Genomic DNA, 21,109 nt, shown 5'->3' on the forward strand with positions numbered 1-21,109 from the left:
CTAAAAAACCAAATATTTTCAATAGAAATTTCTAAAAGTAAAAATTTATAAATTATTACCTTAACCATATCAGTCATAAGAGCCACTTCAGCTCCAAGTGCAGTTAATGGTGCTCCTTCATTTGTTTTCATAGACTTTCTTAAATGTCTACCTTGCGAAGTAAATAGAGATGTAATTGCTTTCGCTAAGATATGTAAATTTGTACAAATAGCAGTAACAAGCAAAGCTGTAATCACATATATCGAAACTAAAACATTTTCGCTGTTTGTGTCCGGATTGAATGAAAAATAAGCAATAATCAGCGATACACCTGCAACGAATGTTAAAAATCCCAACTCAAATATGATTACTAATGGTATGCAACACATTCTTCTATAACGCCATCCAGATGAAACTTTCAGTGGCTTTGGACGAAATGCTCTGTATAAACGTGTTGATAACCAACCATAATGTGATTCAATAGCTTCAAATAATAAAGCTAACATAATACCAACTGATCCTTCACCAGTTGGTGCTGCACTGCTTGCTTCTGCAAAATGAAATCTTACTGGTTTAGCTTGACTATCGCTTTGCGCACCAGGTGGATGGCAAAATGCTACTTGTAAAATTAATCTAAGGCGACCTAGGCGTTTCATAATACCATGATAAAATGAATACGCCCAATACACATCATATCTATTACTTGCATATTTAATTGAAAATAAAATCAAATAAATTATAACTATAAATAAAACGCCGGATAATACACCCCATAATGCTGACCAGGTACCAAGTCCTATTATCATACCTAATATTAGTGATAAATGTAATATAACTAAAAATAATAATCCAGTTGCTTTAATTGGTGGTTCAGCCCATTGACGGGCAAAATTATTCATTTCTTCACGTAATTTTGTAAGCAGGAAACTCTTCCCACTACCCCATTTTGCATATAAGCCAACTGTAATTGGTGTTGTTAAAGTTGGTTCACTTAGTACATCAGCCAATGCTGATGAATATAATTCATAACCTAACATTCCTTCTGAATCCTCGTTTGTATTAAGTCGCCTAGCACCAAAAACTTGACCTAAAATTGTCTTTTGATGATTAGTGTCAATTGCATATGGCGTTTCACCCGCTTTATTTGCTCTATATAATAATTGACTATTTTTCGGATTCCTTAATAGCGCTTCCACAATTGCTTTTGATCTAGCCCTCATTGCTATATGAAGACATGTATCACCTCTTTTATCACTTGCACTAACTTTTGCTCTTCGCTCCAACAGCATTTGAACAATTTCTAAATTACGATTGCGCACAGCACGTAACAATGCAGTATCACCGTCTTTAGTGGCGGCTTCCAAATCTGGATTTGAACCTAAAAGTTGCTTAACAATACTTGTATGTCCTTTTTCAACAGCAGTATATAAGGCAGTTTTTCTTTCTTTTCCCTGTATATCAACATCAGCGTGCTTTTTTAGTATTCCTTCGACAACACCGCGATGACCACCTTTAACTGCATGAATTAATGGTGTATCACCTGCACGATCTTGAATATTTATATATGCCCCATTTGCCATTAAAGCGGTTGCAATTTCCTTTGTTGACAAATTAAAAGAAAATATTAAAATTATGCTTTTATTATCAAATTATTTATTTAGCTTACTTGATATCCTTCTCGACATGCTATCGATAATGCTGTCATACCATCTTTATCTAATGCATTAATATTTGGTCTTTTTTCTAATAAAGCTGAAACGCATTCAACGAAACCACCTGATGTTGCTACTAGTAACGCTGTCCATGAATACATACCAGCTGTATCCACGTTTGCTCCAGCTCTTAATAATATTTCTACTATTTCAGAATAACCTCTACGACACGCCCAAATTAAAGCTGTTGTACCATATTTATCACCAACATTAACTTTAGCACCACGTTGTACTAAAATTTGAACAATTTCTTTGTGACCTCTTCCAGATGCCCATAATAAAGGACTTAAATGGTAATTTCCATGACAATTAACATCAGATCCTTTATTAACCAATAATTCAGCTATACTTGTATGACCTTTATATGCAGCCCACATAAGAGCTGTCCAGCCTCCCTAATAGAAATATAAATAATATTTGTATTTTAAATATAACTTTTTCCTTAAAATGTTTTAAAAGCTTGCTACTTTTTTTTTTTGATTACTTAGTTAATAAAAATAATGCCAAATGTTAGGCATTTTATATAGAAATTAAAAAATATATTTGGCTATATTTAATTGAATGTACCATATCGCGGTGTTCAACATCAGCTCCATGATCTAAAAGCATTTGTATAACATCAAGATGACCATATTTGGCAGCAAATATAAGTGATGACCAATTATCTGCATCTTCTGCTTGTACATCAGCTCCTCTTGCTAAGAACTCTCTTACAAATTGTGTTAATCCACGACTAGCTACAACCATAAGTATTGTTGTGCCATTCTATATATAATAAAATATTTAATAATTAAATATATTTTAAAAAAAAAAGATTATATAAAATTTTAAAATACTAACTTCATCTCGATCATCGACCGGAATGTGTCGTGTATCTAATAATGTTTTAAGGCCATACAAATCATTTGAATCAACATATTGTAATAGAGTTCGATGACCCAGTGAACCCATAGATTCTCCAACTCGATTAAGGGTCTAAAAATTTAATATTAAATTAGTAAATATTTTAAATAATTTAAATATATTTTTGTGCTCGTAATAAAAAAAAAATATTATCGCTTAAAAGAGGGTATTAAAATTGATTTAATAAGGAAATTATTTCAAGAAAAAAAATTTTTTTTTTTCAAATTAAATGTAGGATTAGGTATACTAAGGCTTTTCTAATACCTACAATCTAGAATTAACTACTAAACAAGACAATAACATTTTTAGCAAAACAAATTTTATTGTTAAAATTTTTAATATTTTGAGGCTTGAAAAAAAAAACTTAAAATTATTTTGAAATTATAACTAAGTACTACATATTTATAAAAAAAATTATTGATAAACAATTAAGTTCCATAAATTAAATCCGGCAATTTCCAATGAGGAAACATTTTTTTAGCATTTTTGTTAAATAATTAATAATTTCTATTTATTTTTTTAAATAAATTAATAAAAAAGTTTTAATGTCAAAATTTTTTGTAAAAACTAACCACATTTTTCTTAAATAAACGTTAAGTATATTTAAAAGCTTTCAAAGACAAACAAGGAAAGAACATGAGTACAAGACAAACTATAAAACTACGATGCAACAATAGTAATCATTATAATTAGCGGCAAGCTACAATATATGCAGTTAGCAGACAAGCTAAATGCATATTAGAACTTGAGACTTACTATATTTTCTGTTATGTACTAAAGACTGCAAAATCAGTAAACTGGAAAATTAACCGGCAATGTTAAATTCTGCATAAGCTTTACAAATTATTTATAAGTACTTATAATATTTAAAATTAAATTAAGTACCTACTTTCATTTAGCTTCGTATACTTTAATTTTAACTATGCATTCTATAAATTCAAATATTTTATAATGGTAGAACGCACTATGCTTAATCAAAGCAAATATATATAAAAATAAGTAAACAATTTAGTAAGAAAATTATAAAATCAAATTAATTACTGTTATTATATAATTTAAAATGATTAGTTATTGTTATTTTGTTAGAAATTTGGTATTAAAATATTTTGTCTGCTATAATACTCAAGTTTACTTTAAACAAGGGAAGTACTGTTTACTATTGTGTTATTTCTGCAATTTCGAGTCAATTTAGTAAATTTTGATTAAAGTAAATTCACTAACAAAATTCTATAATCTCATCACATTATCAAAACTACTAATTAGTACGTAACGGTACATAAATATTATGGCACTTTTACCATCTTAATTACTATTTTAATAACTCATACATACATTCATTTGGATCCCTCCAGTTTTAAAATTTTTCATTAGAAAATTATAAGTACGTAAGTACGAATAATTTTTTATTGTGTCATTTGAATATTAAAAAGTACTTACTTACTTAATAAAGAATATTTGATTTATATATTAATAACAATAATTTTAAAAAATTTTTGTTAAATAATTATTATAAAAAATTTCTTTTGAATTTTAAAATTAAGACTAATTATTAATTAAATGTCTTTAGGTCATTTTAAAATCAAAATTTTAAGTTTATATCATGTGAAATAATTAATTGTTATTCTAATCTTTGATTTTACTATCATTATACTGTTATAATTTTTATAAGTAAGTATGTAAACAATTCAAATATTCTAAAATTTTTCAAATTGAAGAGGTTATTTATTTTACCGTTGAAAGAATAAATGTCATAAATGCCATAAATCAACATTTATTCAAATTTTAAACATTTTTCCTACATTTTCATACATAAGTATTTAGTATAAAGGTTTGTTCTATTGCCAAATTATTTGTGGAAATATTTTGTATTTAGTACCTTACATTATATACCTTGAATTTAAAAATATTTTGCCATTACAGAAAATTTACAGAACTTGTTGCAAAGCTACATTACTACTATGCGATGTGAGTGCAATTACTATTCTACTTACTAGGTAGAGTTGAATATGGCAGAAAGTTTTGAAATGTGGCAATAATATGACAGTTTTCTAATATTGTGCTGTACGTAATCCATTTTTTCTATCAAAATTTCGATATTAAATTTCAAGTTTTTTTCATGTTTTTTTTTTTTTTAAATTAATTAATTATATTTTTAATTGATTATTCAATCGGTGATACTTAAATTTATTTTACGTACTAAAAGGTAAAATAATATGCATTCCTATTAAATTTTTAAGTGCATTAACAATTAAAATTTTGATAATCAACTAATAAATTTTGAATTGGTCAATAAATACTTACTAAATTATTATGTTAACAATTCTAATAGCTTGTAAAATATAAGTATTTGTATATTATGATGACGCCGTATAAATTTTAAAGAATATAGTACTTGAAAATATTGTCAAAATAACATTATCATACGATCGAATTGAATATTTCAATAAGGATTCGATTATAGTTAGTATAATATTGTTAAAATAAATAGATATTTTGTTGTATAAACATGTATAATAAGTGAGATAACAGATTAGTGCCGATTTTAGGAAAACTTTTCGAGAAATAATGATTTGAATGGAAAATAATTGAATTCTTTTTACTTGTAAAATTACCAGAGTCATACAAATGCGTCATTACAATATTCATATTAAATGTATAGTCATAATTTTAAAATTTCCAAAAGTATTTTTATATTCATCTCATATTTTTATCATTTATAAAACTGTACTACACTAACTTTCAGACTAATTTATATTAGTATATAGAGTACAGTGGGCTGCGTATATTCTTATATATTTATATTCCTCATTAAAAATATGTGTAATAGCTTTACTTGTTATTATCACTTCATATGTATGTAATTTATATATTACAGATTTTTTGTATTACAGTTAAAGCAACATCATTCATATAAATTCTGTTATTTTTTGTTTTTAAGAGATAACCTATACTGTATTGCATTTTGCGTGTGGCGAAAAATAGCTTGTGGTAAAATAGTATAACAGATAATAATGAATGATGAAAAAATCAAATCCAAAATTTAAACCACATACATATACTCGTATATGTAAAATTATTGTAATTAATTAATTTTATATTCAAAAAATATCGGTAAAAAAGGTGAACGACTGATTATTTTTATTTTTTAATTATGAAGTAATTTTGTCTATTAATTCTCTGCTCAAAAAAAATCTAATCTAGAAAACTTGTTTTTTTAAAGTGACATTTAAAAAAATTAGAATTATTTAATAAGTATATATATTTGTACTAAATTGAAAGATAATTAAATGTATAGACAATTTTATCTAAATATTGAAACAAAAACTCTTAATTAGCCTATTTAGTTAAGTAATCAAAATGGGAAATAATAAAAAAAATTAGATTTGCCTATTACTAATCACATTTTATATATTATATTGTAAGTAAGGCAGATGCATTTATTATTTAATTTTTTACAGTTATTGTATTATATTAACGAATGTAATATTAATATTTTTTTTGTATATATACACTAAATACACGTGTACATATATTGATTCAACAAATATTTAATACTTGTAGGAAATAAGGAATGATTATACTGTATAACAGTAAGCCGTACTGTATAACAATTGAGTATATATTTGAAAATAACCTTCTCCTAAATATCATCCTTGAAAATACATATATAGTTTTATTTTACGGTAAAAGAAAATGTAAATTGCAATATATACGAGCATATAAAAGTGAAAATTATTGTCACGTGTTTTATTACGTGATTCTTATTAAATAAATAAAAATGCCAGACAACTAGCTATGTTGAGTTAATATTATAAATATTTCGCATATAATTCATAAAATTATGCACTAAATTTATATTTATGTATAATAAAAAATATTAAATAAATTATATTTAATTTTCTGTATTTTCCGTATTAACTCCCATAATTGGAGTGTAATTGTGTTTATACGAATTATAATGATAAGTATTTAGTGTATATATATAGTATTAATAATATAAGCTGATTTGTATACCATGAAATATTGTTCTACAATAAAAAATTTTCCAAGATCTTTAAATGAATTTGCCTGTCTTATAGGCTTTTTTATTCATTCATCCAATTAAGAGAGTTAAACCATATGTATAGATACCATCTATTTATAAGATCTATTCCATATTTAAAATAAAATAAAGTGAGCCAATTACAACTGCAATATAGTTTCTTTATACATAAGTATGTTACTCAAAAACCCTATATTTTTGTTAATTTTAATTAAAGAATGGGGATTATTCCAACTCAAAGTAGTATAAAAATTATATGTGCTTAAAAATGCTGAAATTTTATACGAAGGACTTTAAATAATCTGATATTTGTGAAAACCAGTTTTATTTATGACATTTTCTCTAATTTGTCTTGTTTTTGTAATGTGTAACTTTGATAAGATTTGTAATTAATTAAATATCATAAATTAATAAATTGCATACGTAGTTGTGCTTTGTTCATATACTTATGTACAGAAATCTGATTTACAAGCACATTTACAATTTTCTATCAACTTTATAAATAAATATTTAAAATTTACCAAATTTTTGTTGTTCTGTAATGTGAGGCAGTAAATAGTTATAAAAACGTATAATAAGTAAATAAATAAATTCAAAAAAATTATGTTAAATTCACAGTTAATTACGCATGTATGTATGTATGTAATGAAATAAGTATATTTAACATATCACGTGTGTCTATTACTTACTTTAATTGTAATCAGATTATTGACTTTAATTATATTTTAAAATTTTTACTAATATATGAAATTATTCCACTTTTTACATCTGTACACTAATATTATTTACAAATAAATATTTATAATTCAATATTAAAATATTTAAATATGTGTAAATGGGACGAAAAGAAAAATAATATCTCAATTCACTTAATCAATATTAATAATTATGAATTGAGTTATTCGGGAGGACTGAAATGGTGATTGTATATATAAGTAGTATAAGTATTGCAAGTCATATATTTTGATTAATTTTATGGGAATACGAAATTTCAGGTTTTTAAAATGCGATTTCTTTTATAACGGTAAAAAATAATGGTACCTACTCCTGTTCTAAATAACATTAATACATAAAATCTAGTAGTAAATACTGAATATTCGCAAAAAAATTCATAGTACTTGCATATACATAGCACTAAAAAGTACAATAATATGTACTTTAAAAACAAATGTACTTTATTTGAAGATAAAGATGCATTAATGATTAAATCTATCTTATATTTTTTTATTTAATTAATTAATAACTAATAAATATTAATATTTTTAATTTATAATTCGATGTAAATTATTTTAAAACCCAACATTTATGACAAAAAGTGAAATTTTTCAGTATGACGATATGAAAATTTAAAAAAAAAAAAAACAGTTTTAAAAAAAAAAAATTTGCATTTTTATCTTTTTATTTTATCTCAATATAGAAAGTTTTCAACTAAATCTTATCAGGCTTTATGATACAACAGAAATTTCATATTTAACATTCATTTTTAAATATCAATTATACAGAATTAGTCAAAAACGAGAAAAAATAAAGTTGACCGTGTCAACTCTGTGATACCCGTATGAATTTGTTATCTTATATGCAAATAAATATGCCTATGATTTTAAGTTGTCGTATTACCGCCATTGCATGGCAGCTACCAAAAGGAGCCAAGCAATTTCAACAACATTTATTAGTCAAATTGGCCCTATTAATGTATTCGCTTGTGTAAAATTTCGATATCACACCTTTTATAGTTTCTGAGATATAGCCAAATAAATTTTGAAGTTTCCATGGCAGCTACCCAAAATAGTACCCTGATCATGTCCAATTTAAATAGGGTTCTGGCATTTATACGTAATAATGAACCATTTGTGAAAATTTGGTAAAATTTTCTTAATTAGTTTTTGAATTATCGTTGGGACGGGACGGACGGACACGCCGACAGACAAAGCTAAATCGACTCAGAATTCGACGCTGATCAAAAACATATACTTGAGTCTATATCTCAGACCATTATTTCTTAGCGTTACAAACGGTAAGGCAAATTTAGTATACCCTTCGAACATACGTTCGTACGGGTATAATGAGGTTACCGGATCTCGAAAAAATTTCTTCAAAATTAAATATTAAGTACCCATTTAAATTTTTTTATATACAAAATTAAAAATAAAATGAAATACCAACTTTTCTACTTAAATTTAATATCCATCTTGATTGTTTCTTTTCTCCATTCTTTAAATTTAAACGTGCTGGACTTAATATTAATTCATCTAAACTTTTTGATTTTTCCATTATTAAATGTATAACACATTAATAAATATTTATATACAGTATATAAAATATATTATTACAATTATTTATTAATATTAAAACAAATATTTAAGTATAAATTTTACTAAAACTATTAAATCACAAATAATAATATGAATAGAAAAAATTATATTTAAATTTAAAAAAAATATAAATTTTTAATTAAACATAAAATGCAACACGATATTTAATTGTCTTTAATAAATTATATAAGAATGTATGTATATGAAAAATTTTCACATTATAAAAGAAAAAAGCAAATAAAATTTTAAGAATCTTTTGAATTTTATAATATCATAAGTATGTAAAATGCTGTTATAATTAATTAAATTTATTAATAACAATGTAAGTAATTTAAATTTTTTTTAAATTAATTAATAATTAAAACATAAAAAAAAATAAACATTTTTTCATCATAATATATACTGTTATATTTGCATTATATTGTAATACAAGTAATATACTTTTATATATGCGCATTCAAGTATAAGTAGCACAAAATATTTGCACACAATGTATATACTCGTAGGTATAAGTATATTATAATTAAAATAATTGGGTTAATAGAAACCGGTAATAAAATATAAAACTTAATAATTATGTTCAATCACAGGTGATTTTTACATATTAAAAACTATTTTATAATTAAAAAAAAAAAAATAGCACTGAATTAAAGTTGTATAACAATTTAGTACTAAATTTTAGTACATAATTTTAGTACTTATTTCATTTTTTTTTTTGTATACTTAGGCACGTCACGAATTACTAAATGTTATTTTAGATTTCATTATCACAAAATTTAAAGAATTATTTTTTTTTTGTATGTATCACATTGCGTATAACAATTAAGAAAAATGTATGTGTTTGACCTATCACAATATCTTTATTATAAACGTTCTCTTTCTATTTTATTAAAAAAATTTATAGTAGTTTTAAAAAAAAAAGAATTTCAATAATTCGATAAAATTAGAAATTAAAATAAATTCGCCGCGATTTTATTTATTTTTTTTAATTAAATTATTCAAATATTGTAGGTACATTTGATTTTATATTGTGCTAAAGAATAACAGTGAACTGCTTAGAATAACTACGTGTTTTCAACTAAATTTTAAATATGAGAGTTTTTCATTTTTTTAAAATGATAAAAAAAATTATTATTTTTTTTATTGTTTTTTTTTTTTTTTTTGTTTTTTTGTCTTTTTCTACTTTAAGTATTTATAATTGAAATTAATAAAGTGGTGATTCTTGTGTTGTTTATTTTTCTTTCTTTCTTTTTGTTATAATTTTTAGTTTTTCGTTTATTTAAAAGTTTCTCATTTCTTCTACAATCTTAATAATATTTTTTATTATTATAAGAAATCACAAAATAATAAAAAAAAAATATTATTTTTCTCCCAATAATTCACTGTAAATTTATTTGTTTATGAAAAATTATTTAAGTATTTATTTTTGCTATTTTTTTTTTTTATTAATTATAATTAATTTTTAATTGATCTTGAGAATGCAAATTAATAAAAAACAAAATATGTATATAAGTAAAATTCTATAATAAGAACTTTCCAATTCCACACAACACAAGAATAAGAACATACATAAAAAGTAAAATGTATGTATGCACGCAATAATATAAAAGTAAATAATAAAATATTGGAGGCTAACATGAAATAAAAAATTTAATTTTTTTTCCAATTCAAATTATTTTTATTATTATCATTTACAGAAATTAAATAATTTTTTTTTTTTATTATAAAATTATACCGCAAAATATTAAAAAGGAAAATTTCTATAACCTCATCGCTTGTTACGTTACAATACTTGAATGAACATTGGGTGAAACAATAAAATTTTCTATACGTATTGTAGATATAATATGTGATCATGTATATTTAAAAAAAAATATATATGTACGCGATTCTAACTGCGACTGGTCACACTAAACCAGTTTCTTTATTAAAACAAATTTAAGAAAATCAAAAAAAAACAAAAAAGTTAAAATGCAAAAACATAAATACAAAAAAAAAATTAGAATTAAACCAAAAAGACTAAGGAAAAAAATATCCTCTTTGTTTTCCTTTCTTTATTTATAAAATATAAAGTGCACATAACAATTTCCCAATCCCTTGTCGCATCCCACAATAAAAGATTTTGTTTTCTTATTATACTTATAATGTTATATTCTTGTATTCTTCAAATAAGTATACATAGGTACTTAATCTTTAATAAAGAAGTTCTAAAATTAACCTATGGTAATAAATAATAATGAAAATAAGAAAGAAAAAAAAATAAATAAGTAACACATACAAATGCATAATAATTTAGGCCATTTGAGAACAGTTTTTTTTTCATACCATTTATATTAAATACAGGTCCAGAATACATATTTGTACAGTTACGAACAAAAAAGTATCAATAAATTTTTATAATTGATTTTAAATAATTTATTTCTAATTTTTATAAAAACATATGGTGCAACACAATTCAGCTCAATAATTGTAATTGCTGAATTGTATAAAAATATACTTTAAATTCCAAAATGGAGTAATACAGTATTATTAGATAATTCAGCAATTTACATTTATGAGCTGAATTGTGTATTAATACCATATGTTACTGAAATTTTGAATTTCAAATTTATTATTTTATAAAAATTTATTAATAAAAATAAAAAGTGAAGGATATAATGGTATTTCCTTTTTCAAATCACGAATAGTTGGAATGTATTAAAATTCGCCTTATTTTTGTGGAATCGAGTTTACTTCATAGTAAATTGTTTACCAAATTAGTTTAAACTAATAAATTTTTAAAAGGTAGTTAATATGTCACAAATATTATTGATTTCCAAATTATAATAAAAATACGGTATTAATATGAAATTCAGCAATTATAATTTATAAGCTGAATTGTGTAGCAATTATAATTTATAAGCTGAATTTTGTGCATTATATTATTGCAATTCTATCGTCCGTGTATACTTACTGCAATTGTAATAAATTATAATTATTAATGCTAATAAATTAATTTTCTGCTGTAACAAAATGATTTCGATTTATAATTGTAACTTAAGTTATAATTTATGTTTATAGTCACATGTATTTATGTGCTTATTAATGTTTACTAAAAAATTAATTAAAAAAAAAAAAATTTTTTTTTTGCTCACTACTGTTCATTAAATTTTCATAGGTGTTCATTACATAAATTATATTATGTGCATAAGTTGATAGGCATTAAACATTTTGATTCTGTTCTCAAAATATTGAAAGCAACCATAACTATAATATTCAAGGTTTTCAAGTTCATCTGTGGAACAATTAATTTTGTAATTGAATATATATACATACATACATATGTTTTTTTTTTTGTAAAGAACACGTACAGGTGTTCAAAATTTAAAAATACACATGAGATAGTAAATAAGAAAGAAAACAAAACATAAGTATATTTAAGTATACTATGAGTTTAATAGTGTATAACATTTATTTGTATACTATTATACTTAACATAAGAGTTGAATAATATTTATTACTTGCATAAATATATTACTCAAACATGTACACACACACTTAATATAAAATATTTACTTAATATATATTTATATATTCACAATTACGTATATATAATAAAAAAGGTGATTAACATTTTATTCGTAGTTGCATTCTCATTTTACTGTACCTATACTAAATATATATACATATCTATAATCTGTAGGTGAATTACGATGATGACGATGATGATGTATTTGAACTTTTGTCTGTTCTTAATAAAAAAAAAAACAAAAAAAAAATAGAAAAAAATTGCTTAGCTAAATTTCAAGTTTTCGTAATAGTGTTTAGTTGTATATGATAGACTTTTTTATTTATTACAAATTATTATAGGGTTTCTCAATATATATAATTTGTATAAAATGGAAAATTCTAAAACATTATTAAGCATCTTATTTGAATATGTGTATATGCATGGAATTTGAGAAAATACATCAGATAATTCGAAAGTAATTTTGCTAGAATTATGTAAGAAATCCCATTTTTGTTCAATTTTAGTTAATAACGAGAACTAATTATGCTTATACTATCAAAACGTAACTGTACCAAAATTTGGTAATTCTACTGGTAAGTATTCTGAGCGTGTTATAAGGATAATTGTATAGTAAGCGTGTTTTAACTATATTTAAAAATTTTCAAACCGCCATGAGTACTGAAATATTGCAATTTTAATAATATTAGGTTTTTGAATATTTCCACGAGGATTCACAGGAATCTTATAGTAAAAAATTAAATAACAATAGCTACATTTTATAAAAAAAAATATATATTTTGTTTAATGGTCCTAAATAATATTTATTGATAAGAAAATTTCCAATTTTTGTCATTAAATCACCTTGTACTCAATAAAAAATGTACAAGTAGACTTTGTTTTGTATATCTAGGCTTCTATATGAAAACTTCTTAAGTAGTATTGCAATTTTTTCTACTATGATATTTTAGTTTTGTATTTTAACCATAATTTTGCAATTTTCTATTGGATATTAAGAAAATGAAGAAAAAAGTTTAATAAAAACGAGTTTTCTATACATAAATAGGCAATTTTGTAGTACAAATCTATTTATAAATGGAAAAAAAAATTTTCCAATTTTTAACTGTGTTTTATAATATTTTTAAAAAAGTTAAAACAAAATTTGTATATACGTACGTATAACTACCATACGCTCAAATTAATTGTATCTACTATACATTCAATATTTTGAGTAGGTTAATTACCGATAAAATGTGCGTAAAATTTTAAAATTTTTATGTTAGTTAAATTATACCAGTTTTTTTTTTTATAATTAATAATTTTTTAAATCAATGAAACTGAGTATAATGTAAAGTAAACAAGTATATATATAAGTGGTTCTTATATAGAAAATAATTATTTACATTAATTACATCATATATAATTTACAGGATTTTATAATCTCCTACAATTGTAATTATTATAAAACTCATAAATTACTTGTGTATGTACTTGAGCACTTAAGATTGAAATTATGTGATTTTAAATAAAAACTTGAGTACTTACTTTTCGAAATAATAGCAAATTCTTATTTATTTTTTATGATATTTTAAAATTTTTTGTTCATTCTAATAAAAGTGCAAGCCAATAAAGTGTATAAAGTGCAAACGAAATTTTATAGATAAAAATGAAATTGTCAATAATACTTTATAACTTATTTATATTAATTTTAATCATTATGTCTCTATATACTTATATATTATTAAAATCACAGTAATATCTTTGTGAATTATTGAATAAAAATAAATATTGCATATAGTGATTTAAGTATGTTCAAGCATTTAAAATGAAGGAAAGAATTATAGTCTCCGTTTAACTAATTTTATTAAATAGAAAACTCTATTACTTAAGTGATTAGAAATTAATTTCGCTGTTTCTTAAAATTTTAAAATATAAGTATTATACACGATTATTATCAAACAATACCTAATTCTAATTGAATATAAATATGAGATCATTGAAAAGAAATCAATTGTAATATGATTAGAAATTTATTACAAAATCTTATACTAATATTACTAAAATTTTCCGCTCTTAATCGATTTCCCATCTCGAAACAATTTTCGTAAGTAATAAATATGCTTCCTTGTAAGTAATAATTGAAAATCGTAAATCTCTTTGCTAATATTTAAGTACTTAAACTATTTATAGTTAAATTTTCAAATATAATTTTAATTAAAATAAAAATTTAATTTTATTAAATTGAACTCTTAAGTTTAAATTAAGCCTTAAATAATAAGATGGCAAATGGCATTGTTTTTTTGTTCACTTGCTCGGAAGATAATATTCAAGAATTTTTGTTTTAAATATCACAATATTCAAATTGCATATTATTATAATATTTAAACGTTAATTATATTACTATATCATGTATAATTAAGACAAGAAAATCTTACAAAATCTTATTACTCACTTACATAAGGTTATCTGAATTTATTTATTTTTTAATATCATATTTTATTTATTTGTTATTTAAATAAAGAAAGATTAGATTAATAAAATAAAAAGAGCATATTACAACGTCAGTTTAATGCAGACTCGCTTTTCTCTTAATTACAAAACTCATTTTATATAGTTTTTTAATTTAATTGTAGATACCATGGTGTTATTACGTCAGAATTGCGGTTTAAATTCATCTTAAAATCTTCAATAATATTATTCAAAAAAAAAAGTGAAATCCTAAAGAATTCTAAGAATATTCTGTAGATTTAGGAATTTCAAGAATATAATGAAAAAAATTAATGATTTAATTTTATTTCTATTTAAATTGTTAACTGGTTCTTAAAATCAACAAATTTTAAAATTTTGTTTTTTTCCTTAAAAATCAATAAAATTCTATTTTGTTCTATTTACGCGCCCCATATACACCGAAATTAGCTTTTTTATAAATCAATAATATTATCTATTTGGGCAAAATTTTTGCTATTAATTTTGGATGTTAGCTGCTAAAGTGATATCGTAATTGTAGCACGCCATCATATATGATAGTACAATTGGAAAATTTTATGCATAAGTAATTTGGGTTTTTTTCATAAAAATTTAAATTTTACAAGAAAAAAATAAGTACATATATGAGATTTATTCATACTAAAAATTTATTTCGTGTTTATTAAAGATATAAAAGCATCTGCATAATAAACATAATGTTAAGCTTACGAAATTGTGAAAATTCCACTAAACTACGTCATAATCGTTGTGGGACAATGACTAATTACGAAAGAATGATATATTGAATAAACTTTTACTATTTAAATAATTATTATACATAAAAGCTTAAGAGTAGGTTTTTTTGTTTTACAAAATATTTTGTTGATAAAAATGGAAATGAAGAATGCATACTTAATCGTGAATAAATTATGTGTAATGGTTTCACCGTTACAGCTACATATATATTAAATTGAGTTAATCATTTGTTACCTTAAATCAAAAATCATGAACCTTGCCTATTTTAAAAACTCAGACAATGAAAATTACTAAAATATTTTGTGCAATGTGCCACAGCATAAGGATAAAATGAATGAAGTTTTACTTATAAATTATAATCACGTATTAACTATATACTTATTTTTCCTAAGCATTTAGGAAAAATCCTCCTTAATTTAAATTCTGAAGGTCTCTTACGCTTCCTACCAAAAATTTCTTCGTTTATTTACACCAATTTTAGGTTTGCTAATTATTTTTATACTTATATAGAAGAGTTAGAATAATTCCCCAAACTAATTAAATTAATAAAAATAATATATCGTACATTTTTATATGTATACCTATACATAATATGTGTATGTACATACATATCTACTGATACATTTGACGTGCATTAATTCATTATTATTATTGTGATAATTGGGTATTTTATTTCGGAAGAAATTCAACAGAATAGAATAATTTTTGTATTAAACTATAACATTAGAATTGGGAATCCTCAATTATATACATGCATATGTACATATGCATTCACCTACATAGAATAAAAACAGATGACTATTTAGGTAACTTGAGAAACAACAATAATTAAAAATTTAAAAATCATGAATTAATTTTACGTGTTAAACGTGTTTTTATATTTGAGTTTTGTTTTTCTCTTTTTTCTTAAAAATGAATAATAATTACCGGTAAATCAGTAAACTTTATATTTGATGAGAATATGAGATTGAATTCATAAATATTCTCAATAACTTTTTTAATAAAAGCTTTTCCTAATTTCCTTAACTTTACATTAAAAAAATAAGAGAAAAAATATTTTATACATTTTTACCGCCATCTATAAATGAAAAGATTTAACAGAATATAAAACGGTTATTATTACAGTAGTTATAAATTATGATAATTTGAATATTATTTCTTATGTTTACGGTTGTAAAAATACTTTTGTGCAGTTAATTGAAAAATAAGGTAGGAAATTATTTAAAGCATTTGAACAAATTCAAAATATATGCTTATTTGAAAAATGCGGTTTTCAACAACATTATTCAACAATATAAAATATTCAAGAACAAAAATGAATGTTAATATTGTACTACTGAAATTAAGAAATCAGAGATACTTATTTTTGAATTAATCTAATATGAAATTCGGCTCATATGGTTCACAAGTCACGTTACTCCATAGCTGAACTGCGAATTATCTCAAATTTTCTTGTAGTTATTTTTACGGCAACATGATGTTGCATATTCATAATTTTTTCTTACAATTCAAATGGAATTGATCACTTTTATTTGCACTGATATTATTTTCTTGTAGATCATTCCATTTTATTTTTAATTTCTTTTTATTTCATAATTTCATGTCGAGGAAGTGTAAATAAACAAAAAATTGATTATTTAGAATAAAATATAAAGTGCAAAGAAAATAAATGAATATAATATGGCTCCATTTAATGTAATTTACGTTTTATCTTAATAGTAAATGCATATTGCAACCGTCACTTATCTTTATAATTAGTTTTAAAAATGAAATAAATTTTTTTTATCATAATTATAAGGTTTATTTTTAAAATGTAAATTTATTCAACTCAGATTTACAGATAGAGAGGTTAATTATTTTATTTTATTAAATACGTTTTGCACATATGCACATCACTCTATTACATAAAATGAAAACGTAAATTGTAATATAAGACCACACTTCCTTTTAATTATGAATAATCACAAATTGAACAGCAAAGAAATACCTTAATAATGAATGATGTACTTACATTTGATTAAAATTTTATGGCTTAAATAATAGAATAGAGGGAATTCGAAGGTGTATGTAGTTTTCTTTCACAATAACTTTCACATGATTTATAGAACAAGTGGCATAAATGATTGATTTCATAGTTTGTAAACAAAATTTGGTATTACGCAATATACTTTGACTTCCAAATTGCAATAATACGGTATTGTTAATCAATTCAGCAATTCACACTTACAAGCTGAATCGTATATTAATACCGCAATTCACAAACTGCGTATTGTTTTTTAATACTGTGGCACTGCGTTTTGGAAGTCAAAGATAATTAAATATCAAGGATAATTACCTAAAAATTAATTAGAATATTTAAAAATTCGAGCAGACTGAAATAGTGTATAAATATACAATTCAGCCTAAGAGAAGTATTTGCTGAATTGTACGGTAGCACAATTAGAATTCTTAAAACTCGAAAATTAATTAGAATATTTAAAAACTCGAACAGACTGAAATAGGTTTATATATAAAATTCAGCCTAAGAAAAATATTTGCTAAATTGTTCGGTAGCGCAATATTAGTACATTTTTTAAGTCACGGTTTATGATCAACTTATTCAACGCCTACAATTAAATGGCTGAACAACCAATTTTTTAGTAAATCTGCGTTAAAAGAGGGGAGAAATATTATAAGCATTGCCTTTGGTTAACTAAACATTATCCATATTAAATATTTAATAAATATACACATATTTTATTATTACAAAGCCATAATTTGAATGTAGAACTTTTGAATCATCTTTCATTTGTGATCCAATTTTGTATAGTTAAACATAAACATGCTAAGTAATTGGTATATAAGAAAGATATTTGTCTTTAGAAAATAGAACAGACACAAAATTTAGGTTAGAGATAAGCCGGATAGTACAAAATTTAGTTTAGAGATAAGCCGGATATACTGTTTCATTGTATTTCAGTCATGCTATACTTATTATTAACTTAATAAGAATTTATATATGACAATTGACATTCTCTACATATTTTGACATACCGCATTTTCATCTTCTCAAAACGTAGTTTCATTAATAAAGTCTAAATTTCTGTCACAACTTATTTCTATTCGAACGTTGACGATAGAAATTATTTTGAACTTAGAACAGTTCAAGCTGAATACGATGAATCAATAAATCCAACTTTAGAATGACATTATAATTTAAGTGAAATTAAAGTCTGAAAACCAAAAATGTCATTTGCAAAGCTATTAATTACATTTGCGACCTACAAAAATACAAATTCAAAATTTATTCAGTTATTAAACCAGTTGCATTTAAAATTATTCTGCTTTTACAGCCAACATTCAAATGACATTTTAGATTACAGGAAAATACATCAATTATATTTTAAAAGTATTTAAAAGTTTATAATTATTATAATTTAGGTTAAGCGTAATTTTGATATATGTAAAATATAGTGAATCCAAATTTATATAGCTAATTTTTTTACAAATTTTGTTAGATTTAAGTGTACATACATTAAAAAATATATATAAAAGACAAAATGAATTCCATAATACTATTATAAAGAACGTCTACCAAAACTCAGATCTAATATGAAATTGACTTATTCAGCAATAAAAATTGTTGAGCTGAATAAGTGAAATTGATGTTATAGATTTAAATTTTGGTAGATATTGCAATACTTGTAATCCAGGAATTAAGAAATTATTGAAATTTTTTGATTATGCTGAATTAATTTTACAATAACTTTACTGTTATAATATATTCTGGAATTCAAAATACGTAATATCTAAGAGAATAGAGTGTAAAATCTTATATACTAAAAATTTTTACGTGAATTTCTTATTTATTTTTATTAATTTTAAAAATTTAGAAAGACAAAAACAAAAAAAATTAATTTGGTGAATCGCTAATATCGAAATTTTATTAATACTGTGTTACTACACAATTCAGCTTATAACTTCTAATTGCTGAATTCTGTAATTACAAAGTACTATTGCAATTCTGATATCAAATTTTTTTTTTAGATTATTAAATTTGATTTTAATGTATTTATAAGTACATAAAACATATAAATTTAATAAATTACAATTAAATATTTGGCCAAAACAAAAGCTATTTTAAAAATTATTCTATTAGTAAATTATTAATTATTAAAAATAGGGGTGTGTTAAGTAAGAATATTGAATAAAAAAAATTGATTTTGCCCTTTGAAACAAGTAACGTAAGTCTTTTACAAACAAAAACAAAATTAGAAAGTGAATAGAATAAAATTTTTAAGTAAGTAAGTAAACAAATAACCATAAACGAATTTGAATTTTTTTGTTTCTTTTTAGGATTTAGTATTATGCAAACTATTATTTTCTAATATTTTTTAAGAATTTCTTAACACAAAAAAAAAAACAAGAGAATTAGAACATAAGAAACAAATTAGAACACAAGAAAATTAATTCGTTGCATTTTTTGTAATTTTTTTTTTTTTTTTAGGTACCATATTAGAATGTGAAAAACGTCTTAAATGATGAGCAAAATTAAATTGACTTAAACGTCTTGTTGGACTTTGTGGTGTATCAGATACAACTGGTGCTGATTGTGTTAAATGTAATGGTATAAATTCATTTTCACATCTATTATCAGTATCTGTAATTATAACAGCTGGTGGTAATGGTAATGATGGTTTATTTATAGATGTTGTACTATCATCTGATGATAAATCATCTGGTGTAGCAAATCTTACTTTATGATCTTTATTATTATCATTATCATTTAATGGTTTACGTAAATCATCATGTGTTATTGTTTTTGTATCATGTAAACCATATAATAGAACACTAATATGTTCATAACGACGACGTTGTTTTGATTCTCTACTAGACGATGATGATAATTGTGTATAATGATGTTGTTGTTGTTGATGCTGATATTTTTCTTGATCTTCCAAATCATTTTTTTTATTATATTTTTGTTGTTGCTGTTCATCTTTTATTTGCTGTTGCTGTTGCTCATTTATTTTTTCATTTTTCATATTTGATGGTAATTCTGGTGGTTCTGACATTGGTGGTGATTGAGCATCACTTTTCAATGGAGTTGTCATTATATTTTTTTTTTTCGTTTTATTTTTTTTTTTTTATTAATTATTGTTATATACAAGAAGAAGAAAAAAAAATATGAAATTGAAGAAGAAACTCCAAAGAAAGTGTATAAAATAAATTTTGTGTTATTTATTGATGGGACACACAATCGAATTATGTAATGCTCAAGTTGTTGTAATAATATTAAAATATTTATTATTGCCACCGAGTTTTGTACACTTGAACTCTGTATGCAATTGAGAACATTTATATATATATATAATATGTACATTTATTATGATAAATTATTAAATATATACTGATTTTTTTTTAAATTTTAATATTATATAAGAAAGCGTTAAAAAAAACTACATTCAAAAAT

At 23.1% G+C, this 21,109-nt stretch overlaps 1 protein-coding gene across 11 annotated transcripts in view; it reads right to left on the minus strand.

The window, feature by feature from the left end:
- LOC129616039 (kinase D-interacting substrate of 220 kDa) overlaps positions 1 to 21,109 on the minus strand; it is a 68,158-nt gene that overhangs the window by 9,731 nt on the left and 37,318 nt on the right. For 5 of the 11 annotated variants that reach the window (XM_055531475.1, XM_055531479.1, XM_055531476.1 and 2 more), the window contains 5 exons: positions 20,148 to 20,974; positions 2,532 to 2,666; positions 2,259 to 2,456; positions 1,646 to 2,086; positions 60 to 1,577 (listed from right to left, as the gene is read on the minus strand). In XM_055531475.1, the coding sequence (XP_055387450.1) occupies positions 60 to 1,577; positions 1,646 to 2,086; positions 2,259 to 2,456; positions 2,532 to 2,666; positions 20,148 to 20,750 (2,895 nt within the window). In that variant the 5' untranslated portion in view covers positions 20,751 to 20,974. Of the gene's footprint in view, positions 1 to 59; positions 1,578 to 1,645; positions 2,087 to 2,258; positions 2,457 to 2,531; positions 2,667 to 8,799; positions 8,820 to 20,147; positions 20,975 to 21,109 lie in introns of those variants that run through there. The other 6 variants (XM_055531482.1, XM_055531483.1, XM_055531481.1 and 3 more) reach the window with 3 other exon arrangements.

Source organism: Condylostylus longicornis, unplaced genomic scaffold (genome assembly GCF_029603195.1).
Source record: "Condylostylus longicornis isolate FDR11 unplaced genomic scaffold, ASM2960319v2 ptg000160l, whole genome shotgun sequence".
NCBI classification, from domain to species: domain Eukaryota; kingdom Metazoa; phylum Arthropoda; class Insecta; order Diptera; family Dolichopodidae; genus Condylostylus; species Condylostylus longicornis.